The 26530-nt window shown below is 42.6% G+C and overlaps 1 protein-coding gene across 2 annotated transcripts in view; it reads right to left on the bottom strand.

Moving 5' to 3' along the window:
• Positions 1-26530, bottom strand: part of LIN9 (lin-9 DREAM MuvB core complex component) — a 64462-nt gene that overhangs the window by 21710 nt on the left and 16222 nt on the right. Inside the window, exons 3-9 of one of the 2 annotated variants that reach the window (XM_032766508.2) lie at positions 26320-26428; positions 23461-23555; positions 17746-17850; positions 16454-16587; positions 13060-13185; positions 2938-3095; positions 1536-1669 (exon numbers count right to left, since the gene is read on the bottom strand). In XM_032766508.2, coding sequence (XP_032622399.1) covers positions 1536-1669; positions 2938-3095; positions 13060-13185; positions 16454-16587; positions 17746-17850; positions 23461-23463 — 660 coding nt within the window. In that variant the 5' untranslated portion in view covers positions 23464-23555; positions 26320-26428. The remainder of the gene's footprint in view (positions 1-1535; positions 1670-2937; positions 3096-13059; positions 13186-16453; positions 16588-17745; positions 17851-23460; positions 23556-26319; positions 26429-26530) is intronic. The other variant, XM_032766507.2, reaches the window with a different exon arrangement.

The raw sequence follows: 26530 nt of genomic DNA, 5'->3' as shown, positions 1-26530 counted from the left end.
ACTGACAACAAGTAGGAAGATGCTCCAGACTGCCAGAACAGAACCCGATCTGTTAAACACCTACAGTTGCATTTGACACTTTAGACGATACAAAAGAAAACATGGTCCCTGTTCTAAAGATCTTACAATCTAGTCTAGATCAACTCATAAGGCAGGAGAATTCCTTTAATTGCAGGTACACCAGTCAGGTAAGATAAGATAACCCCTGAATTACATTTCAGGCCAAGGCACTTTTATTGTGACAAAAGGATCTGAAACAAGAGCGAAACAACTTATAACACTTGGTCCCAGTCATCAGAGGCATTTCCAGTTTTCAGCAAGTTGAGAGAGGACAGGAAAGGACAGGACAGAGCCTTTCCACTGTGTAGCCTTTCCTGAATACCCCCTAGGATGTCTGCCAGAATCCCATGGAAGAACTCCCTTTGAGGTTTCATTGTAACCATGGGCGATGGGTGAAACTCCCCTTCAGGGAGGCTAGCCCTGGCTCTACCTCTTCCACCCCAGGCTCCACCCCTCACCCGCTGGAGCCCAGAGGTCCACCCCCTCCGTGTGGCTGGAGGTGCCCCAGCTGAACTGCTGAGCCCAACCCCCAGGCCTACCCAAGCACTGGCCCGAGCCCCAAGCTCCAGGAAGATGGGGTGAGGAGGGATATAGTGGGCACCCTTGTGGGGGAGGGAAGTGGAGGAACGTGGTGGGTGGCGGGGGGGGGTCTTGCAGGGGTGTGAGGTGGAGGAGGGAAGTGTTGAGTCGGGGGGGGGTCTCACGGGGGAGGACGGTGGAGGAAAGGAGTGACTCACAAGGCAGCGGCGATTAGTGGGGGCTTCAAGGAAAAGGCAGGCCAGGGAGGGGAAGAGGGGGAGCACAGGTGGGGCCACCGTGGCCCAGGTGTCCGGCAGTGGGGTCCAAAGCGGCTGCATCAGGGGAGGCTTAGCCTCCCCATGCCTATTGTACCCGCCACTCATGATTGTAACCCTTATTTTGCTTCATACTGAGGTTAGGATAACACATAGTTCCCAAATGTGATCACCTGATTCATGGTCATATAACTACAGCATGTTCAGACTGGAATGCCTGGTCTTACAGGACTGTAACAGGTACACTGGGGTGCAAACATCTACCCCAAGGCCCAGTGCCCTATTACAATGGGGTATGAGGAAGTTTAAAGGAAAAACTGTTGCCCTTCAATGAAGGTCAAGGTTTAACCTTTACACACAACTGTCTCAACCTGAAGGTTTGTGCACATCTCCCTGGGCAAGGACAGCCATAAGACAGACAGCAGGGGAATGGGGAACCTGAAATGATATCTGTGCAACTCTCAATAAAGATATTAAAATGGCAAGAATTTATTTACAAAAAGATACTTTAATGGTCATTTTCTATGCATTTGATTTGTCTTTTTTCTGCTTTATGGCCAATAGCATCTGGATTTTACTCCTGTACTATCTTTTGCTTAATTTAAATATACACATTGGCATATTCTGGAAAAAATCATTTTACATTCCAGCTAGTTTCACAAATGTGTAAATAATACTTACAAGAACTTCATAATCTGGGACTGTATGTGTTCCAAGCCCTGCCCTGTCAAAAGTTACTCTGTAAGTAGCATTAAGTGTGTCTACAGCATCTATCTGTCCAGTGAACAGTCCATCATGGACACCACGCAACCGTGCTATGAAAGGAAACACAAATATCAAAAATATTTATTTGAGGAAGATAGATGTTATGAAGTCTTTTGCAAGTAAGCACTGGCAATATACAAAATACCTTGGAGGGCATATTCAATACAACATATACACATTAACGAAAAACACTGTAAACTCAGAAAAAGAACTCATATAATAGAAATACTGTCAAGCTTTAATCATAATTTATCTTTACAGGTCAAATGTAATATATAAAAAACACAATAATCACCACAGAAATCAATTTGAAAATAAATTTTGCTTCATAACCAGTACCATCTACTACTCTGATTTTATGGAAAAAATGGATTTCTAAAAGTTTTAGAACACTAATTCTGCCCCTTTGCTCACTGCCACTGATAAGAATGTATTAAGAGAAAATTAAGAATTGTGTTAAGTTATTATGTAAGCACTAGGGAGCAAACAGCTCCAGGATGGAGTTACAGGAGACTATGGAAATGGCTACTATGTTGTTATTTTTGTTATTATTTATTATTTGTATTGCTATAGAGCCTAGGAGTCCTACTCCTGGACCAGGACCCCATTGTGCTAGGTGCTGTACAAACAAAGAACAAAAAGATGTTCCCTGTCCCAAGGAGCTTACAATTTAAGTGTAAGACAAGAGACAACAGATGGATACAATCAGAATGACCATGGAGTAGGAGGAAACAATGAGACAATATTGGTCAGCATGATAGACAGTCTCTGCACACCAGCAGCCTAACCATTGTCAAATTTTTGTAGGTATCATGACAAAAGGAGAGTTTTGAAGAGGGATCTGAAGGCAGATAATGAAGTAGCTTTGTAGATGTTTATGCGAATGCCTCCCAGTGGTGTTATATTGGTTCTTGTGTGCCTGCTCTTCAACAAGAGTCAATGTTTGGATAATGACACCTAGTAATGGATTGTTTAAGATTTAATGTTTAAGGTCCAGATTAGGGACTGCAGACATCTAAGTATTTAAACTGTTGTCTTTTCAGGATTTGATGAACTGTCTGGATTTTTAATAAATGAGATCACTTACAACTGACACAGTAGTAGTAATAAAATTATTAGTTATATGATGTTTAAATCTTCAAACCATGCTACTTCTTTAGAAAAATTAACTAATCCTCAAAACTTCCTGCAGTGAATTAAGAAAGGTAAAAACATAAAATCTTCACTCAAAAAATGAAATAATTAACTTATCTGAGCTATGTGTTAGTGGGCAGTATTTACTGATATATTTGCAAAAATATTTGTTTTTAAAAATTACCTGTAACTTTTGTTCCTATAACAAGTGGTAATGGAATTTCATCTGGAAGATCTTTAAATTGTGAAATATCTGCAACTTTCCGCTGTTGTAAAAGTCGGATTTTCTGCCGTTTCTGTTTTAATGCTGACCTCTCCTCCTCAAAGAATGCAGAAGAACATCTATAATACAAATAGGTAAAACTATATATTTATAGATTCCAAGGCCAGATGGGACCATTGTGATCATCTAGTCTGACCTCCTGTATAAAACAGGCCCATAGAATTCTCTAATTAATTCTTAGAACATATTTAGAGAAACGTCCAATATTGATTTTAAAATTGCCATTAATGAAAAATACACCACAATCTTTGCTAAAAACTGTTCCCGTGGTTAAATACCCTCACAGTTAAATATTTACACCTTATTTCCAGTCTGAACTTGTCTAGCTTTAACTTCCAGCCTTTGGAGTGTGTTATACCTTTCTCTGCTAGATGAAGAGACCATTAACAAATTTTTGATCCCCATGTAGCTATTTATAGACTATTGTTATGCTCATACGAAGCACACGGGATCTTTATAGAGGAAGGCAAATACGGAACATTTACTGAAAATACAACAGTTAGCATATGCTTTTCACACACACACACACACACACACACACACACACACACACACACACACACACACACACACACACACACACACACACACACACACACACACACACCTGCCAGTGATGTTTATAATTATCAGTCTGTTGTGGCTTGAGTCAATCTAATGGCCAGTTAGATTGAGCATGAGTGTGGAGCTGGGCTCTTGTCGGTCGCTATTCGATGCTCCAAGGCTTTGCAGGACTGAATCCAGAGTTTCATGGCAAAACACCCCAGCTTTATAGTTGTAAATTTTCATTTGAGTCCATGCATTTTGAAATGTTATTTTGTAATTATTAATCCTTAAGTGGTGTCATTATTTGATGGTTATTGTTGGGCTTTAAATTTCTTATTTTTGTACTACAGCTCTCATCTGCTGTTCTATTGCAAAAAACAAACAAACAAAAAGAATCCAGAATCTTTCTATATTCTCCTGATTTTGACTGCCCTGCTGCAGCCATGACTTGGTCTTTATTTAAAAAACATTTTAAATTTTGTAAAGAATCAAGTTACCCCTAAAGGATTAAATGCCAAATCCCAAAGCCAAACAACACTAATTACCTGTGTCTGGCAAAAAGATCTGTCAGTTTTGCAACTTTGAATTAAAGAGAGTCAAATGGATTTTTAGTGGCATTATTACAAAACAAAATCAATTTATCTTAAACTACAAAATGGGAGTTTTACAAACCAGATGTGTTGGTTTAGGTTCTAAGAACCTCACATATTTCCACAGACAGATAGATATGTACACATTTTCTTTTCCTTAACATTCCTTCTACACTGATTTGTTTTTACATAGATTTTTATTTCCTTTATACATTTGGGTCAGTTAAGTTCCAGTAGAACCCCGCTATGTTCTTAGCAAATTTGACTAAATTGTCCATAGTCAAATGATGTCAATCAGATAGTCTCTTTACCTGGATTATTTACAGACATTCTTTTGGAAAAGGGCCCATTTTTCCTTCAGAATGGCTGCAAAGAAACCAAGAATTCTCTCTCTCTTTAACATTGTCCTTAATATTTTCGCAAAGTTTAAATGCTTAATTCTCTCCAGCCTCTGTAGAGTTAACTTTTCACTTTCTTTCCTTAAATTACTTGTTTATCTCCCAAAATGACACCTTTATCAACTCAGATTTCACCATTTTAAGTATTGTCCCAGGGATTCATGCCTGCACTTACTGCTTTTCTTACTCCTGCCACTATGCCTGTAGGGCTTCCAACCTGTTTTTCAAGTTCTCAATCTGTTGCTTGCCTGGGCCCAATCCTGCTTTTTCCAATTAACCATTCCTTTCCACGGGCACAAGCTTTGTTCCACTACCAATTTTGCAAGGAAGGTGGGCTCCTTAACTAGCCCCCACCCTTCCTGGTCCCTTTCCTTAATAATTTCCTTTAAAATTGTGAAATTGCCACAATATCACTCACAAAAAATACTACACTGCCCCAGCTCCTGTATCCTTCAGAGTTTGGTTCAACAGAACAAGATCTGTATCTTATGTTTGCCTATGCAAGTGTCAGGGCTTATGATTTTAACCCACTCTGGGCCAGAGGGAGAGACGCTAAGCTTCCCTCTGTATTGTTCAGCCTTCTACCACCGAGGGTTCATACATCAAATATAAAAACCCCTCCCAGGGGCAGAGCGAGAAACCCTAAGTTCTCCTCTTATGTTCAGTCATGCTACGGCTGAGGGTGTATGCACCTATAGTTTTTGACGACAAACGGGTCGGAGCGAGGACTCTAATCCTCTGCCTATTGCCCGGCACTTCTACGACCAGGGATATACTCACCTTCAATTACTTCTCCCCAGCAGTCCGGGGTGGAGAGAGGGATGTTAAACCTCTCTCCTGTCTCTCAGCCCTGCTACGAACGAGGGTGTGTGTACCTTTAATCATAACAAATTCTCAATTCATCAGATATCAAGAGTGAATACAATATTACTTTTTACTGCCTGGTATCTCTATGCACACACCTGAATGATCAATCACTTAGCAGTATTGTCAATAATTACCGCACATTTACTCTTCCCTCTTTCGCAATTCTCTGTCAAAAATGTTATGCTCATACAAAGCACACGGGATCTTTATAGAGGAAGGCAAATACGCAGTATTTATTGAAAATACAACAGTTAGCATATGCTTTTCAGTCTCTCTCTCTCTCTCACACACACACACACACACTCCTGCCATTTGATGGTTATCATTTGATGGTTATTGTCAGGCTTCCCATCGTTATCTTCTATTTGTCGTCTTGCCTTCGGGGGTGCCTGCCTCACCTCTGAGGTTGTCAATGTCAATGCTGCTAATGTGTTTAGCATCAGATACCATGGATGTTTTCTGATTGTCTATTGGTTTTTCCAAGTTTCTTACTTTTTCTTAACCATCTGGACATTTGTGATGGCTTTCACACCATATCTTTTCCTGATGCATGCATTCGTCATTTATGTAAACAATCTCTTACAGAAACCTTCAAAGGTATACAGACAGCAGTATTGTCTATTCAGCAAAATACATTGTAAATCAAGCCTTGCTAAATTTTATAACTAAAACAATTCACATTGGGGCTTCAGGCCCTCAACATTTCTGTAATCTCCTTAATAAAGATACAATATAAGATCCTGTCTCTTATTTACTAAAACCTTAAAAAAAAGAAATGTATATTTAACTAGAGTGCCTAATTTGTAATAGGTATAGGAAACCATAGTAGACATCATAACTCATCCTAAAAAGAAGGGTGACCATAATTAGTTAGAAGGATTGTTCTGGTCTTACTTCTTTCTGCTATTCAAAAAGAGTGGCTGACAGGATGAAATCAAATCATACATTAATTCTTATGGGACATTTTAAAATCCTGCTCCTACACTATAATCAATCACCCCATAACTTTATCTTTGTTAAGCTAAATAGATTGAGCTCCTTGAGTCTATCACTATAAGGCATGTTTTCTAATCCTCTAATCATTCCGGTGGCTCTTCTCTGAACCCTCTCCAATTTAATACCATCCTTCTTGAATAGTGGAAACCACAGCTGGACACCGTATTCCAGCAGCAGTTGCATCAGTACCAAATATAGCAGTAAAATATAAAACGGTTACTCACCTTCTCATAACTGTTGTTCTTCAAGATGTGTTGTTCATGTCCATTCCAACCAGGTGTGTGCGCGCACATGTGCATGGCAGCTGGAAGATTTTTCCCCTAGAAGTATCTGTTGGGTTGGTCCAGGCGCCTTCCTGGTGCTCAAAATAGGGTCTACCAAACTGCCACCCCCAGTTGTCAGACATATGGGTATAGCCTGTCGAGATCTTTCAGGAAACGGCTGACAATACGGTTGGCAAAGACCGACTGGCCCTCTGCACCTGGATGGAAGGCAGAGATGGCAGCCAAGTGAACCCTTACCGATGATATGGACAGTCCTTGCTGCTTGAAGTGAAGAAGGCAGTCCAGTATGAGTGGCATAGAGGCGAGCGTCGGGGACAAAAGATGCTGTGTCAACCAGATTGAGAATCTCTTCCACTTGGCAAGGTAGGTAACCCTGGTGGAGGGTTTTCTGCTGCCAAGGAGGACTTGTCTAACCAGGTCCAAGCAGGAGAGCTCCATGGGGTTCAACCACAGAGCTTCCACACTGTGAGATGCAAAGATTTGTGGTCTGGATGCTGGAGACGGCCGTGATACTGAGTTATTAAGTCCGGGAGGAGTGGCAACGTGACTGGGGCTTCCGCGGATATTTCCAGGAGTGATGTGTACCAGTGTTGGTGGGGCCAGGCTACAGCTATCAATATCACTGAAAACTCTTCCCTGCGTATCTTGAGGAGCACCTTGTGAACAAGAGGGATGGGCAGGGATGCATACAGGAGAAAGCCTCCTCCCATGGGAGGAGGAACGCGTCCATGATGGAGCCTGGGCTGCGATTCAGGAAGGAGCAAAACTGCTGGCACTTCCTGTTGCATCATGTGGTGAACAGGTCTATCCGGGGAAAGCCCCATCATTTGAAGATTAAGTTTGCGATGTCTGGGTATAAGGAGCACTCATGGCCATGGAATGACCCGTTGAGACAGTCTGCCAACTCGTTCTGTACCTGAGGACGTGTGATGCTTGCAAGTGTATTGAATCCTCACAACATGGAATGCTCAAGTGTATTGAGTCCCACAAGATGAGGGCTTCCTAACACAGGGGAGAGGAGTGTGCACCCCTGTTTATTGATATAGAACATTGCTGTGGTGTTGTTGTTATGACTGATACACTCTCCCTGTCAAATGGGCTCAGAAAGTCCGGCCTGTCAGGCGCACCACTCTCAGCTTTCTGACATTGATGTGGAGAGCGAGTTCCGCCTGAGACCAGAGGCCTTGAGTCCTGAGGTCTCCCAGATGTGCCCCTCAGCCCCAGCATCTGTCACTAGTGAGAGGGATGGCTGAGGACTGGTGAAGAGGACCTCTGCACACACTGTCAAGCCACCACTGAAGGGAGTCAAGGACTGGGCAAGGCAGAGTCATGATCCTGTCCAAACTGTCCTGAGCCGGCCAATATACTGAGGCTAGCCATGACTGGAGAGGCCAGAGTGTGACTTTGGTGCGTTGCACCACATAGGCACAAGTGACCACGTGCCCTAGAAGTTTCACGAAATTCCTTGCTGTGGTGGTGGGAAGCTGCCCTGAGACTTAGAAAGATGTCACCCAGGGCCCGAAACCTCACTTTCGGAAGGTATACCCTGGCCTGTGCTGAGTCCAACACTGCCCCTATGAACTCTATCCACTGAACCAGGGACAGAGTCGATTTCCTCAAGTTGAGGAGAAGGCCCAGTTCGTCAAATGACATTCTCATGAAGTTGACTAGTGCCTCCATTTGAGCCCTGGCGCGATTCTTGATCAGATAGTTATTGAGGTACAGGAACACCTGTACCTGGTGCCTGTGTAGAAATGTGGCCATGACTGCCATGCACTTGGTAAACACAAGAGGTGCCGCTGACAGGCCAAAAGGGAAGACTGTGAACTGCTAGTGGTTGTTGCTTACCATAAACCTGAGGTACCTTCTGTGGGATGGTGTAATTGCTATAGGAAAGTATGCATCCTTCAAGTCGAGGGTGGCATACCAATCTCCTGGATCCAAGGAAGGGATGATGGAGCCCAAGGAGACCATGTGGAAATTGAGTTTCTTCATGGACCTGTTGAGCTCTCACAGGTCTATGATGGGCCTTTGGCTTTCGGTATTAGGAAATACGAGGAATAGAAGCCCTTGCCCTTTAGCTTCTGAGAAACCTCTTCCACTGCCTGCAGCCACAGGAACGAGTGCACCTCCTGTATAAGGAGTTGCTTGTGAGAAGGTTCCCTGAAGAGAGATGGGGAAGCGGGGTGGAAGGGCAGGAGGGCAGAGAATTGGAGGGAGTATCCCCCTATCATGTGGAGCACCCAGCGGTCTGATGTGATACAGGCCTACGCAGGGTAGAAAGGGGATAGTCAGGATGAGAAGGTAAGGCAGGTTGGATCCAGTCCAAGTGCTGGTGCGTTGTCCTTGTTTGCACCTTCAAAATGCCTGCGTCTGGCCAGATGAAGGTTTAGACGGGCCAGAGCCCTGGCCTGAGGACAGGTGCGGTCTTTTTCTGCCACTCCTGTTTCTTCTCCATGAGCAATCCTGCCTCTTCTGCAGTTGGTAGAACCGTCGAGGAGGTTGCGGCCTAAAATGCCTCCATTATGTGGCGGGGGTGTGGAGGCCCAGCGATATGAAGGTGGCTCTTTACTCTTTTAGGCTATGTAGCCTTTCATCCATCTTTTTGGAGAACAGAGTCCAACCCTCAAAAGAGGAGATCTTGAATGGTCTGCTGGAGCTCATGTGGCAGACATGGAGCCAGGAACCCTGTCTCATGGCAACCCCGGTAGCCATCATGCGAATAGCTGCATCAGCCCCATTCAGGGTGGCCTGCAGTGAAGCTTGGGCTATGACCCTGCCCTCCTCAACCAGAGCCGAGAATTCAGTGTGGGAGTCCTGCGGCAGTAGCTCTGCGAACTTAGCCATTGCCCCACATGTACTGTAGCAGTACCTGCTGACAATGGCCTGTTGGTTAGAAATGCGGAGTTGCAAGCCGCTACTGGAGCAGACATTTTTCCCTAAAAGGTCAAGTTGTTTCGCCGATTCTTTGGGGAGGAACCTTGGTAGCCCTAGCATTTGTATTGGTTAGGAGAGCCCACAACCAGGGAATCTGGTGGAGGATAGGTATACAAGTGCTCATTGTGCCTGGACAGTACAAAATAGCATCTTTTATTGTGCTTAGTCACAGGGAGCAACAAAGCTGGGGTCTGCCCCAAGGTTTTTGTGGTGTCAGCAATGGTCTTTATGAGGGGTAAGACAATATGCGCAGGTCTGGAGGGGGCGAGAATATCCACCTTTGGATCTGTGTCCTCCACTACTTCCTCTGCCTCAATGCCAAGGCTTTGGGCAACCCTCCTCGGCAATTGCTGTAGGACTCTGTTGTCCTCCAGGGCTGGGGCTACCAAACTGCCCGCCAATGCCTCATCTGGAGAAGAAGAGTAAGAGACCTCCACAAGGAGTGGCTGCTCTCTTCCCTCCATGCTCAAGGGGTCCTGTGGTATTTGGAGATCCTGGGCTGGAGCTGACGTGAACGGTGCCATACTCTTGGTGCCAAGGTTGTCGAAGGCAAAACTGATGATGTCAAGGCTGCTGTCAGTGCTAAGTCTTTGGCGCTGATACCGCAGGGGATGAGATGGTGGCATCAGGGAGAAATGGATCTACCCCCAATCCTGCCAATGCCAATGGTGCCGGAGGCGGTACGGAAGTGGCTCAGGCCACTGATGCCACCCTGGAATGTGACCCCTGGCTCTGCCCTTGGGCTTGGTGAAAAGTCCAGGGAGTCCAAAAGGGCCACTGTACTGGGGGCTGCCACTATGTAGGCCACAGTGCCAAGTAAGATTGCAGGTCTCATGATGACCTGGACCGCCTGCTTCTGCTCCTATGAGATCGCTAGGAGTCTGACTCGATGTCTCCAAACAGGAGGATCATGGAGGAGTAGTACTTCAAGGTGCCGAGAGTCTGTGCCGAGGGCTTGGGAACTGACAAGGCTGCTGACGCTGTTCTGGCATTGCGGGTTTTCCCCTTGATAGTGCCGGGGGAGCGATCAGTGCCAGTGACCTACCCCATCTAGGCAGGGAGAACAGTGCCATGAGCTTGAGCAGGTCCCAGGCTGCCTTGAACGTCTCTTGGGTTGACGAGAAGTGTAGTTGTCAGCTTGGCCTCAGTGAGCGAGAAAGTTCTGGACTCAAACGCCTTTCCATGGGGGCAGGAGTCGACTGTCTCTGGCAGTGGGGCCAAAGTAGTGAGGCCCGACTTGGGTCTCACATGGCCAGCTCCTTGGGTCTTGCTGGGGTAGAGGGAAGAGAGAAGACAACCCCTCTCCACCCTCCTGTTTTGCGGCACTGGCGATTGAGACTGGTGCCTGCCTGTGGCATGTGAGGCATGAGTGGAGCCATGATGGTGCTGAGAGTCCTTGTCTTTACTTGGTACCGATCCCTGTGCCGATGGTGCTGGGGCACTGTGTACTGAGGAGGAGCTAAGTGGTGCCAGGTCAACCGATCCGGGGTCAGACTGGGGTCAGAGTACTGCTTCCATTAATAAGATCTTCAAGCGCTGATCTCTATCTTTCAGTGTCCTGGGGCGAAACGCCCTGTAGATCCTACAGCGATCCTTTTGAAGGATCCATGAAGTGGGAGGCTTGCTTCTGGGTATACACTTGCCGCAGACTTCACAGGCTTTGAAGCCAGGAGACTGCAGCATGCCTTAGTGCCAGGATAGTGCTGGAGGGGAACATACCCCTTCCCCCCCACACACACCCAAAGGAAACATAAGAACTAAGTAAAGTATCTACTAACTACTTAATGCTAACTACAAAAACTGATTAACTATATACAGACTGCTAAATGCGCTTGTCAGGACAAGAGCAAGGGGAAGTTCTAGCTAACCGTCACTGGGGGTAAGTAAGAACTGTGGGTGGTGGGTTGGTAGGGCCCAATATTGAGTGCCAGGAAGGCACCATTCCAGGGGGTGTGTGGACTGACCTGATGGATGCTGCTAGGGGAAAATTCTTGTGGCTGCTGTGCACACACAGGCATACACACCTGATTGGAATTGACATGAACAAGCACTCGAAGAACCACCTCTGTTTTCCTATTCAAGATTCCCATGTTTATGCACCCAAGAATCACATTAGCCCTTGTGGACACAGGATCGCACTGAGGAGTCATGTTTACCCGATTACCCTCTGCAACGCCCAAATCTTTTACAGAGTTACTGCTTTCCAGGATAGAGTTCCCAATGTGTAAGTATGACCTGTATTCTTTGTTCCTAGATGTATACAGTTAGCCATAACATGTTATCTGCTTGCATTTAGCTTACCAAGTGATCCAGATTGCACCGTATCAGTTATTTATCACTCTGCCAATTTTTTTTGTCATCTGCAAACTTCATCAGTGATGACTTTATGTTTTCTTTCAGGTCATTGATAAAAATGGTAAATAGCATAGGGCCAAGCACAGATACCTCTGGGATCCCACTAGAAACACACTTGCTCAGTGATGATTTTCCATGTTTGAGATCTAACAGTTAGCCAGCATTTAACTGTCATTATAGTTTTTTAATCAAATGTTATGCAGTACCAAAGCAAAAACCTTACGGAAATCTAAGAAGATTATGTCAATACTATTATCTTTAGCGACCACACTTGCAATCTTACCAAAAAAAGATATCAGGTTAGTTTGACAAGACCTATTTTCCATAAACCCATGTTGATTGGCATTTATATTACCCTCCTTTAATTTTTTATTAATCAAATCCCCTATGAGCTACTCTATTATTTTACCCAGGAGCTAAGTCAGACTGATAGGCTGATAATTACTCAGGTCATCCTGTTTAGCCTTTTTAAATATTGGTACAATGTAAGATTTCTTCCAGTCTTCTGGAACTTCCCCAGTATTATAAAACTTACTGAAAATCATTAATGGCCCAATGAGTTCCACAGCCAGTTCTTTTAAAACTCTTGGATGCAAGTTATTTGGATCTTTTGATTTAAAAATGTCTAACTTCAGTGGCTGCTGTTTAACATCTTAGTTAAACTCAAAACTGAAAATACGCATATATGGAGAGATTTAAAAAGTTATGCTGTAGAAAACAGCTTGGGCTCCATTACCAGATAACACTGGAACATGAGAAATAACTATTCCACTATTTTTTCATCCTGTTTCGGAAGGGCCTAATGATCTGTATGTTTGGCAGCATTGTATGGGCTGGCCATACTCAAATAACTTACTTGGAATTTAAGAAAATACAATTCCTATATCCATTTCATACATACAAAGGTAAAGGTATGTTGCTTTATTCTCAATGATACCTATATTCAAAAGAGATGCAACCTATTTTAGTAAGATGATCCAGAAACAATTAAGAAAAAATATTAATCCTCAGAAAAATGAATTAAAAGTAAAATAATATATATATTTTTACCTTCGTGGTTTTCCCATTAATCGTCTGATTTTTCCCCATTCCACTCTTGTTAATTTTCGGGTTTTCAGGTTTGGAAAAGATTCTTTCAGGCATACACAGAAATCATTATCTCCCTCAAATAATGGTCTGTTAAAACACAAGTGACACTCCGTTAATTACAAACCTGTTAACTACATCCAGAAAATGTCTGTCATGAGGAGCTAAGAAATCTCCATCCTCACAAGAAGAAATGTGTGGAACAAAGTTACTGAAAATGTTAGTGTTCCTTGCAGAGCAATTTATACTTTATCAACTTGAAATTAAGTCAATTAAAAAAAAAGTGTACAAAAAAGTTTTAGGAGTTACATTTGCACTTGAATCCTCCTACCAATATATATGGGTTACAATGAATCACATTTTCTCTCTTTTAAAAATGTTTCTCTCCCTTGTTGCTGTGTGGAAAAACCCACAGAAATAGAGGCCCTGAATGTCCATTGTGATCCATGCACATGGATTGCTAAATCTGGGTGGACCCCCACTGAAGTCAGTGAGACCCCATACAAGTGCAGCAGTCCACGTGCACAAATTACAGTAAAGGAGTGAGATTTTAGAGGAAAATGAGTGACTTACACAAAAGAAGTATGAAAATGTCTATGCACAAGGTGCTGTTACATGCAATAAGTATAAACTGAGAAAGAAAAATATATTTTCTATTCCAATCCCTTTCAAATATAGCATGGATTCTCAACTTGGGGTCACAAACAGGTCCAAAAGGGCTGAGACTACCCTGCTTTTTTCTATGGTTAAAAGGAAAAGGTTATCTATTGTAATGGGGGGTCATGGATGGTATGAAAAAACTGAGAACCACTGAGTTATTGTAATCTTACGTGTTTCTTGTATCAACAAAAAGTAAATTTTCAAACAGAAATACAATTTTTAAATTGATGTAATTGGATTAAAATATTTTACAATGGTTAGATTAAAATAACTAGCAATGGTTGTATACTGAGTATTGCATTGGTACTTGACAAAGACACTTGTGCAATTTCTAATTCTTGCTTCATATAAAATATTTATATTAGTATTTATTATATAAAAGAAAGGTCTAGATACCATTCATAACAAAAAATAGCTCATTCTAGACAGTTTGTTAAAAGATAAGTTGTTTCTAAATAAACTACAATTGAGGCACTAATAAATTTATAGGATGGTCATATATATTATTAGTATTTATTTCAAATGGTGACAAATTTACTTTGATAATCACCATTTTCAGAGCTAGGAGACTTTGGGAATTATCTACTACATACCTCACATTTCAGTTAACTAAGGGACTGAACAACGATATACATTATTATTACTAGTATAAGCTAAAAAGTTCTTCAAGGGACATTATCAAAGATGGTGGAATACAAATGTTACTTATGCAAAAATATAACAGTACTTTATTCCCAGTATCCCAGTAATACATTTAACAAGACCATTTGTTGGAAAAAACAAAACAAAACAAAACAAAACAAAACAAAACAACCCTGTATGCTGTGAATTTAAAGCAAATTAAATAAGTGTAATTTTTATACCTGTGACAGGCATATACATAATTCTTTTTCTCTGCTGTGCCTGGCTGCTGAGTTCAGAGAATATTGTCTCAACAATCCTGACAGAAGCTATTCTGATTGAACACTGGAATACATTTATGTATCCTGAACAAATGCTAAGGAAAAATATTGGTTAATGACAATATGGTCTTTTAAAATAAAAAGTGGCAAAGTATTGTTCTGGCTTGTTTTCCTATGGTGGAGGAGCTCTTTATTTCTGTTAATTTATTTTCTCTTCCATTGTTACCTTGACGACTGAGACTAGGGGGTTGTGAATATGAGCCCTCTAAGGAGAAGGTGGCCACACTGTAGGAAGCAGCTTAGGGAAGAAACAAGCGGTCTGATGAAACAGACCGTAACTGCTTGCAACCACTTGCCACAAGGCTCATTCAGCTGGAACCTAGGGTGGAGGGAAGGACTGGATTCCCCTATAGCCTCACCATGAGGACTAGCCAGAAGACCTTAGGCACAAGGGCATCACAAGGCAAGAGGGGACCAGTATCAGACTTTGGCAGCAGGACTACAACTAATGCTACTCCTAGCCACAAAATGCCCCCCAGCTTGTAAGTCACCTTGCCACAAGTGATGGAGAACGTAGGCATCTCTGCAGCCCTGCTAAAGGGTGTGACATTAAAAAATAAATAAATCCCTTAACCCCTTTAACAAGGTTGAGGCGGAGTCTAGAAGCCAGTCAGATCTGAACCAATTTCCAGAGGGATAACTGCAGTTGTTGCAGCAGACAGCACAGCCGCACTGGCAGATGCAAGTGGTCCTTATCTGGCAGAGATTGATGCAGAAGGCGCAGATACAACAACTCCCCAACATGACAGGGGCTCTATGGACTGTGCATATGGAGAGGTCGGGACTGTGGGCCTGCAAGCAAAGCCAGGCTAAACTGCAGGTGAATGGAATGGAAGTGGTGGAGATGTTGGACTTGAGGTGTTACCAGGATCAGGAATTAGGTCCTGCAGCAGAGACAGACTCTGGGTAATCTAATGAGTGCATTTTACTGTAGTAGGCTTATTGATTGGCTATACTGCCTGATTGGCTGAAAGGGTGAGCAGATCTGCTCTTGAGCCGAGGTAGAGCAGTTCAGCATCTATTCAAAGGATTTAACCACAGCTGCAATAGTCCCTGCCTGGACCCAGCCCTGCTCCTGTGTTGCCTCACTCCAGGTAACCTGATTCTAACTGTGGGCTCCAAGTCCTGCCTCTGGCCCTGACCTGAGCCTCTGATATCTGGCTTCTGACTCCAGCTCTGGTCCTGCACTCTGATTTCTGGTTATCAACTCCTTCTCTAACTATTAAACTTGACTCCTGCTCTGACCACTAGGCATGACCGCCCACTTCCCGGTCACTGACAGCCAGACTTTGCTCTGCAACCAGCTGATTGGCTCAGAGAAAGTCCCCAGATAATTTTTTTTTTTCCACATTGTGTCCATGGGTATGTGATGTTTACTCCATCCAGCAGGTTGAGCTGACAGTAGATATCTACTGGTAGGACTGACCCCAAGACTTGCTTATCCATTCATCCTATGCCAGGATGGGGAATCCTTCGTAGAAGTGTTAGGATGATTACTTGTTGGAAGGAACCTTGGAGACCCAGGGTAAAGCTGACTTGGAACCGATAAAACTGGTAGAGCTTGGTGAAAAAGAGGACCCCAGTGAAGAGAACTCCAGCCACTCAGCATCCTCTTCACATTCTTGGGCAATCAGGGACACACAGGGTGCCCCACTGTGAGAAAGTGTCAATTTCAGGGAGTAACTTTAGTTTCCAGAGTAATAAATAAAAATAAGAAAGAAAGAAATAGTACCTACTTATCTATATTTGAGTAGAACCATTCATATATGCACCATTTGTGTGCTTTGGGAAGTTTGAGTAGATTACGTAACCGTAATCCAATCTTCTGTGATGCTTTCTTGTCTGGTGTTGGCATTGTTGCAGTAAACTTCTAAGCAATAAAATAAAGGAGAGGTTACCAGCAGCTGAACTTCCAAAGTGAAAATGAAAGCATTTGCAGCATTAAATGTGCTAAACAGTACAATGAATCAAACAAACAGGAGCCTTCTCAAATTCTTCAATTGTTTATTAAATATTCAGAATTCTTTAACTAGATAAGCAAAGTTCATTTTCTTGATAAAATTGAATACATTAGCAACTGAACTGTTTTAATTCAAATGTATTGTTTCATGGTTTCTTTAATTTTTATTATAAAGATAATACTAATATAAAATGGGAAAGATTATAACTATATAATAAAACACATAACTGATGCCAAGAGCTAGCAGAGATCATGCCCCAAACTATTAGCTGGTCAGAGTCTCTACCTTAGGCTTTTTTGTGAAAATTTCCCACCAGCAGTTCAGCTCCAGTGGTGGTGGCACTCATATAGACAGGACTCCAGGTAACCTCTGATGTTTTAAGGTTAATCCAACTTTTCTCCATGCATGGCTATAGGAACATGATGGTTCACTCAAACTGAACCAGAAATTTTAATGAAATAAGCATAATATAGAGAAGGCCTCCTTGAGCACAGTTTCTGAATAAGTTTTTAATAACTGATAACCTTGCTTGGTGTGGACACAAATCATGTTAGGTTGTGTCTGAAAACTGTTTTACAAGCTATAGTAAGGACAAGAGGTTAGGTCCTATCTACACTACAAGAACTATGTTTCAACAGGCAGTTACAGTGGCAACATAAGGTGTCTGCAGCTCCTGGTGGTATTTTTTTTTAACCTCATGGCAGCTCCTACATTGCTGGGTCCATTTAGTCAGTGTTCTCCACTCCGCCTGATACAGTAAAGAGTGCTAATAGGATGAGTGTTCCAATAGTTCTCCCTGCGCTTAGGTATGGTGGAGCATCAGTCAGCATTTTCCCCGACAGACTCAATGGTACAGGATCAGCATAAACAGAGCTGTGTCAGTGAGGGACCTACTTCTGGGGAGGAAAAGGGATGTATTAATCTATTTTGAGCCACAGCCTTTACCTAGGAATAGGTCCCTCCACCCAAAATTCAAAAACTTATTATGTAAATTGAGAAGAAAACACAATTTATTTTAAAGGCTTGCTTTTCCTTCTGGTAATTGTCTCAGCATAACACATACATACCTGTGGAACCATTGCAATCTTCTGATTTCTTTTGGGGGACCTTGTATTTAACTGTCTGTCGTCTTCTTCACAAAAGAGACGACTCCGTTTTGAATTTCTGAAGGGCTAGATATATCAAAATTAGGAAGCACTTATATGAAAAAGCTCATTTCTTCCTTTGATATACAGAACCCATAATAACACAAATATAATCTATTTTCCTTTGCTATCTAGATACCTTGGACACTTGAACACTGTTATGGTCAAAGATCCATTCATTTTATAAACAAAGAAATAATTAAATGTCTTTTAAACAGCTTACCCTTGTCTTAAAAATAAAAAGGAAGGGTTTCAAACAATCTATTTATTAATTTTGATAAATTCTCATTAAAAAGCCAAGCTGGATAGAACAGTTACTTACAGAAATAAATGCATCTACTAGTATTTTTAACATGTGCCGCTGCCCAGCACTGTAATGGATGTGTCTGTGTGTAATGGACATTACTGTATGTAATGTCATCCATAATGGTGTCACATAGTAGATTATTACAAAACACTTCATGATATTGTTTCAAGGATCACTTGTGTATCAAAATATTTTGATAATTTTTAAAACTCCTACCATAAAAACTTCCCTCACACCCTAAAATGCTAAGAAACGGAGGAAACTGAACCATCATACACAATGATCAAATTATGTAAACATCTAACATAAGCGAGGAAGGAATTTCAAATTTAAGGCTGTTCAATGCTAACTGTAACCCTTTACTGTGCTAATATACTACAGCTGCAATAAAATTAGTGGAGGTTGCTGAAAAAAAGTAGAAAATCATATATTGCAAATTTGTGGCATGAAATTTTCAAACACTTAAATTTTAGTTATTTATTAACAAAATTTCTTCATGTGTCAAAGAAAATTGTCCTAATTGAAGACTGAATGACAAACTGCAGCTCACTCTTGCACGGGAGTGATGAGTGCAAAGAGCTTCCTTCTCACACACCTGGTGACCCAATACAGGAGCCAGTCCCTGGACTCTGCCTAGCACAGGGACTTAACCCAGCTAGCTTCTCCTAGAATTCAAACTACTTACAGAGGAAGAGATTGAGCTGGATTCAGATGTCACTGATTTCCTTGGTTTTCTGACACCCTGTGCCAGATAAAGAGAGAGAGGCAGAAACTCGAGGGCCAGTGGCAGAAAACAAAGGTTAATATAGACCAGATGAAACAACAAATTCCTTCAAGTTTTATAGGGTTGTCAACCCACAAGGATTGTCCTGGAGTCTCCAGGAATTAAAGATGAATCTTTAATTAAAGACTATGTCATGTGATGAAACTTCTAGCAATACATCCAATCCAAACTGGCAACACTACTATGCTGAGGCTGTATTCCAGGCCAAGAGAATCTTTCTATCACCACCTTCCTCTAATGCTGCCAAATCTTGCCCCAAGGAGCTGTCCAGGGAGGTAAACTGTTTCCTCAGTCCTGAGTGTCTAGAAGCCTGCTTCAGAACAGGGTGCTGAATGCTGTGAACTATCATCATGCTTTGCTGATAAAATTGTGCATATTTGAGGATTCTCAAACAGCTTGGATCTGCTTTGCCTACACTCATGAAACTAATCCTCCCACGTGAAGTTCAGTACACTCACTCATCGAGAAATTCTGGACCTCTAAAGGAGTCTCAACTCAAGACCCATGAATCTGACACTCATCGTTCCTGGCTTGTGAAAGAGAGGCACGAGCAACTGAGGCCTCTCATGACTGAAATGACTGAATGACTCATTCAGGGAAGGAACTTTTCTTTCCTTCTTCAAATATGCAATAGTCTGACCAACACTGAAGAAACCTACTCTGGATACACTGGCTTTAGCCAGCCACTATCCATTGTCAAACTTCCTGTTCCTGAGCAAATTCAGAGAGAAGCTAGCCACTGGCCAACTTCAAGCTTGCCTAATGGAAGCTATAATTCTAGACCTGGCAGAATCTGGATTCTGGCCAGGATATGGAACCTAAACTACTTTAGCAGCAGTGATGGATGATCTCCTGCTATCAATAGATAAGAGGGCAGACATCCAATATCATCTTTTATGACCTCTCTGCAGCATATGACACTGCTGACCATCAGATACTGCTGTCTTGCTGAAGAGAGCTGGCAGGAGTCCAACGTAAAAAAGTGGTTTGTGTCTTTCCTAAAGGGACACACCCAATGAACTTCCACCACTAGACCTTTCACTTGTGGAGTCCACAAGGATCAATTCTTTCTCCAATCCTATTCAACAAGTACATGCAGCCATCAGGGGAACTGGTCAGATGATACTGTTATAAGTTGGGTGAAACCTTTTATGGGACAATTTAAAACTTCAATGTTAAAATCAATCTGAGATTGAGGAGTGTGAACTCACCCTTCCATTAATATAACTGTAAGGATAAATGAATCACAAGTCCTTATCTAACGTAAGTTTTGTGAACATAGCCTGGAGTTTTATGTGAGTAGAGGGCCTTAGCTGGGTAAGTCTGTCTGTGAGTGAGTGAGTGAGTTAGTGGGCAGAACACTGAGGACCAGAGAGCTAGCCTATAGGAGCAGCTGAAAATAGTGCGTGACCCTGAATGAAACCTGGAGAGTGGTTCTTTGGCTCAGAGGTGTTGGCTGACAAGAGTGTCCTTGGTGCTGAGAGCCAAAGAAGCTGTTTCCTGCTATTCGATTCCTTCCGTGTTCAGGAAAAAAGGCACATTCTTTGTAAATAAACAAAACTACATCGGAGGCTTTGTCTACACAGCTGCAGTGTAGTCGTAGCTTCAGCACTGGGAGAGAGCTCTCCCAGCACTGTAAAAAAAAAAAACAGTTCCACGAGGGAAGTGGCTTCCAGCGCTGTAGCACTATCTACACTGCCACTTTACAATTTTCACACCTCTGAGTGAGGAAAGTTTCAGCACTAAGTGGCAGCGTAGACAAGGCCTAAGAAACACCTATCACCAATTTTTCTTCTTAACTGGAACAACCTAGTATACCCCAAATTTTTGGCTAGCCCTCAGGTCAAAAGGGGTACTAATATTAACTCAAGTGCCAGCAATATGCAGATGACACACAGTTCTATTTATCACCAAGTATGACCATATCACTATCACTAGGGCCCTACCAAATTTATGGTCCATTTTGGTCAATTTCCTGGTCATAGGATTTTAAAAACTGTAAATTTCATGATTTCAGCTATACAAATCTGAAATTTCATGGTGTTGTAATGTAAGGATCCTGAACCAAAAAGGAGTTGTGGAGTGGTCGAAGGGATTATTGTGTGTGTGTGGGGTGTTTGTGGCACTGCTACCCTTACTTCTGCGCTGAGGTGGACGGCAGCACTGCCTTCAGAGCTGGGCAGCTCGAGAGTGGTGGCTGCTGGCCAAGAGTCTGCTCTGAAGGCGAAGCCACTGCCAGCAGCAGCACAGAAGTAAGGATAGCTTGGTATGGTATTGCCACCCTTATTCTGTGCTTGTGCCTGCAGAGCTTGGCCCTCAGTCAGCAGCCGCCATTCTCTGGCCACTCAGCTCTGAAGGCAGCAGCACAGAAGTAAGGGTGGCCTGGTATGGTATGGCCACCCTTAGTTTTGTACTGCTGCTGGCAGAGCGCTGTTTTCAGAGCCGGGCACGGGGCCAACAGCCACCACTCTCCGGCTGCCCAGCTCTGAAGGCAGTTCAGAAGTAAGGGTGGCAATACCGTGACTCCCCCCAAAATAATCTTGTGACCCCCCCTGCAACTCCCTTTTGGGTCAGGACCCCCAATTTGAGAAATGCTGGTCTCCCCTATGAAATCTGTATAGGATAGGGTAAAAGCACACAAAAGACCAGATTTCACAGGGGGAGAACTGGATTTGACGGTGCATGATGCATTTTTCATGGCCGTGAATTTGGTAAATATCACCAAGATGTCCCAGTGCTTGGATGAGATTAGCTAATGGATGAAGAACAGCTGGTTAAAGGCAAACCTGACTGAGACAGAAGTTACGCCGATGGACAGAGGAAAGCATTTAAGAGTTTGCAGCCACAGTGCAGTTTCCTTTGGTTGATGGCACACACCCACCACTGGTTAATTTAGTTAATAGTTTAGGAGTCATCTTTGATTCCTCACTGCTGCTAAGCTCTTGCGTAACAGCATTTGTGAGTAATGTTTTCTTCCATCTTTGGTCGGCAAAGAGACTCCATCTCATCCTGGAGGAATACGACCTGACCTCAATTATTATTGATGCTTCCACATCAGGTCTCACCTGAACTATGTTGTTGACAGGAACCCTTCAGTGCTTAGGAAACTGCAACTAGTACAGCACATCTCCTTTGCAACACAGGCTACTGTGAGCACATCAAACCTGTTCTGTTTTCTACATTGACCTTCCATAGAATACTGAGTCAAGTTCAAGTCTCAGTCCTTTTCTTAGGTGCTCAAGGGCCTGGATCCAGGATATCTAAAAGTTCACCCGAAGCCCCAGGATGACAATCAGGGTCAACAACTTTGCTCATCTGGTACAATGGTACTTTCCACAATAAGTGCAAAGTTCATCTGTGCAGGAGACACAGCTTCTTTAGGGGCCAGCCTGAGACTGTGGAATGAACTTCCCCTGGAACAAAGGACTATCACAAACCTCATCACTTTCCATTCCAAGAATAAGGTGCATTTTTTGACCTACTATGATGGGGAGATTGGTATAAGTTTATACATAGAATTGAACAGAATTCCTCCTAACAATACATCACTTTCCTCAAAATAAATGGGCAGTTCACTCATAAAATAAAACAAACAAACAAATAGATAATTTAGTCAGTTAATTTCTTGTGGTAGTTGTGGAGGAAGTGGTCTTCAGGAGAGAGTTCAGAGAGAAGAGGCTCTGCACACTAGTTCATAAAGGATGTTCTGTGTATACGGGAGTTGGTGCCATGGACAAACAGGGAATCAAGACTGATAACACTGGCAGAATGAACTTTGCCAACTCAGAGGGGGTTAGGAGACAATGCTGTACACAACAAAATAAGTAGGTTATGTAGGAAGTTGATGGTGATCACAAGAAGCTTGAACTTGATGCAATGGAGAAGATTTAAAGAGGACAAGATGTGGTCAGATCAAAAGAAAGGGAAATCACCTTACAGGCTGCAAAACATTTCATAAAAGCAGTTTTGCTTTTTTGTTTTAAATAGCAGTTCTTTTTTAACTTGTTAAACTTCTCCCAATACCTCCCCCCCCCCCCCTCCAAATGTTGCAGGAAACTCTGCTTCTATGCATTCATTTTTATTAGAACATCCCCCATAGAATGGCACAATAATGTAAGTGCATTATAGGATTTTCCCACCTTTTCCTAAAGCACCAATAACCCTCCACTGCCAGAGGCAGAATATTAGACTAGGCAGGTCAGATGGTCTGATCAGGAGTGGCAATTCTTATGTTCTTTATAGTACAGACACAAACAAAAAGGTAGCAAATAATTAAAAATGGTTCATTAAAACTTGAAACTGGTTCCCAATTTAATTTTCGTATTTATTTATTTATAAAACATGCTTTCATTTCACATTAGAGTTGTATAAGCTGCTTTATTCATAAAGGATATTCATTTAGATGATATTCACAAATTGTGAAATAAATACATTTTTAAGCAGATCACTTGATCTGTGACTATGAATGATTGTATGCCAGTACTACATGAACCCTAAACTTAATTGACTTTTTTTTATCACAAGCATATAAATATTTACTTCTTACCATTTCTACAGCAGAACCAGCGTTCTTGCTTTTCCAAATAGGCGTTTTTTGTAGAGAACTGTACTTTTCATTCCATGTGCTGGATAAACTTCCCTCTGTCATGAACAGTGACATATTATTAATGCATTTTTAAATTCTAACTATTTTCAAAATGGCAGCAGTATACTCTCAAACACTACTTTAATTATTTTTTTTCCCTTCACTGTTTGTAATGCCTTCTTAAATGGCAATGCTAATGGGTTTAAAACTCCATCATCTTCAGCCAATGATGCTGAATGCCTCCACTAACCAGGCTATGAGACATTCAGAACATTTCTTCCCATCACAATGTTTGTCTCTCATGAAGTCCATCTAGCTTCAACTTCATTGTAACACCCATCTGGATAGCTATGTTGCAGCTACCACAGAACCACACTGGAATATAAAGCCAGTTTATACAGATAAGTCTTTTTAAAAAAAGACCTTTTAAAAATAGGTCTTACCAAACTCTGAAAATTTTGGCTCAACAAGGGCACCCGTAATAGGAAGGAGAATGAGCCAGGCCCTCTGTGTCCCCACACACATTGCTGATCATGCATCACTAGTAAAGGAGGAGTAGGATTCTGATTCATGCTTCTATCTTCTACCATGCTCCTTAGGGGGCCAAAAATAATCTTCCAAATGTTGGAAATTCTACCTATCTGACACTACAAAATGAGATCCAGGAGTGATACTCCTGCACAGATGGTATCTTTACTATATTTCCACTATTACTTTGTTTATGCTTATCAATTAGGACAGCATAATAGCTCTTGGAACATAGTTTGTTAACTTTTGAATCACCATTTAATATACTGTGGGCCTTATATAATGAATGGTATTGTTTTATTACTTACATTTCTATAGGACAGATAGGTGCATTTATTTTTAAAGAAATAACAAAGGCTGATAAATCACTGATCCTCGGGGGGGGGGGGGGGGAGAAAGGGGGAAGCACTATCCCCCAGCACATGCCGGCTGTGGGTCAGTCCCGCTAGCACACAGATCAGCTAGACTGGGGCAGAAAGAGCCAGGAGCCAGGCACAGCACCCTTCGGGCAGGTTTGGGGTTTCCTGCTCTGTTGTGTGAGGGCAGAGTATTGACAAAGGGTCAGATCCTCAGCTAGTGTGAATCAGCCTCCCGTGGTGTTTGCTGTGTTGCCTTACATCCAGTGGGATCTGGCCCTATATGCCCCTCTGTAAGACTGGCTGTGTGGGATTCAACTGGCCCAGTGATAGGGTTGGGCAGGAACTGAGACTAACAGGAGAGAAAGCCAGCGGATCTGGGAAATTAGCTGCCATGGCAGGGCTCCTTCCATGGGAGCTGGCAGCTTCCCTCGGCAGTGGAGGGGTTAATGAGCTGCCAGCCAGGTGCTGATAGCCCCACTGGTGCTATGCCATGGGGGCCTGTGGTGGCTCAGTGTGGGGCACAGCTGTGCCCGAGGCCAGGCCTCTCCATCCTGCCACATGCAGCGTGCTGGGCCTGACTTTGAACAAGGGCCCTGCAGGGGCTGCCTTTGCCTGGGCTGTGCTCTCTGCTTCCCTCTGGGGGCTGTGGTGACAGGGAAACACTGCTCATCACTCCCCACCCTGGGCTGGTGCCTGCCCTGCCGGGGTCTGGAGCAGGTGTGTGCAGCGCCGGGAAGTGAAAATCACATCAGGCTCTGCAAACCATGAGAGTGGCTGAAAACTGCCAGCTTGGAAATGGTAATGCACAGCTTGTCCCTCTGGGGCTGTGAGCTCACCTGGCTCCACCTTCACGTCCCAGCCCCCAGGGCTAAAACATATTAAAGTTTGAAATGGAAGCCAGGGTTCTCCAGGATCTCCTGACTCCGGATGAATGGATCTAGACTGTTCTCATTGGTGGCAGATGACAGAACAAGGAGTAATGGTCTCATGTTGCAGTGTGGGAGGTTTAGGTTGGAATTAGGAAAAACTTTTTCACTAAGAGGGTGGTGAAGCACTGGAATAGGTTACCTGGGTGAAATCTCCTTCCTTAGAGATTTTTAAGGTCTGGCTTGACAAAGCCCTGCCTGGGATGATTTAGTTGGGGATTGGTCCTGCTTTGAGCAGGGGGTTGGACTAGATTACCTCCTGAGGTCCCTTCCAACCCTGATATTCTATGAGTCTATGGTTTAGAATTCAGAGAACATTTCACATCTAATTATAATAATTTTAAGATAGATAAATATTTGGTCTGTAACTAATTGACATTTTCCCTTTAAAGTTAAGCTCTTCCAGAAGATATTTGACTATAGAATTTATTTCTTCCACAGACAGTATTCCAGGAATCCATTTTGACCATGTCAGTGTGAAATTAGTATGCTCAGGCATTCCATTTGCCATAAAATAGCTTTTAATCTATGCTGGGAATAAAATGGTATTAGCAAAATTGTTTTTAAACAGTTTAGAACTTTCTAGGCTATAAACACAATTTGCCCAGCATGACTGCTTACAAAACATGCTCTAGAAAATGATTTTTGAATGGACATGTGCTGCACAATAAAACTGAGTGATCTAAATTGCCTGCACCAAAATTTAGACTGTTTAAAACTGGTTCAGTAAACAGGTTTTCTCCCTAGTGTAAATGGGGACTTTATAAGACATAACAATATTTCTGGCACTAGGAAGAGTGGAAGGATTCTAAATGTTGATGCAATATGCATGCATAGAATTTTTCTCCAATGTTAAGATAATGTAAGCAATAGCTCTGTTGCGTTGGCCCACTAGTTATTGGTAGAAGACAGTGAGATTACAAATTTCCTTTACAATATAAATTCCATCATAAGGAAAGGTCCCACTGATAATCCTTCTATCTCATCCCCAAGAAAGGAAAAATTACCTCAAATTTCATGTCAGACCTGATGTCTAGGCAGTACTTAAAGTGGAAGCACCTATTTCAGAAATGGCACTCCAAAGGGTCTCATTCTCAAAAGCAGCATCCAAAGAAGCTGCAATATAAGTAGAGTTTGACTAGTGAGTATCAAACTACTCAGTCTACAGATATCTAAAATAAAACAATCAGCATATATTTTATAAAAACTATCTTCATA

This window comes from Chelonoidis abingdonii, chromosome 3 (genome assembly GCF_003597395.2).
Source record: "Chelonoidis abingdonii isolate Lonesome George chromosome 3, CheloAbing_2.0, whole genome shotgun sequence".
Taxonomy (NCBI): domain Eukaryota; kingdom Metazoa; phylum Chordata; order Testudines; family Testudinidae; genus Chelonoidis; species Chelonoidis abingdonii.
The sequence above is the reverse complement of the archived record's forward strand: the minus strand, read 5'-3'. Positions and strand labels throughout refer to the sequence as shown.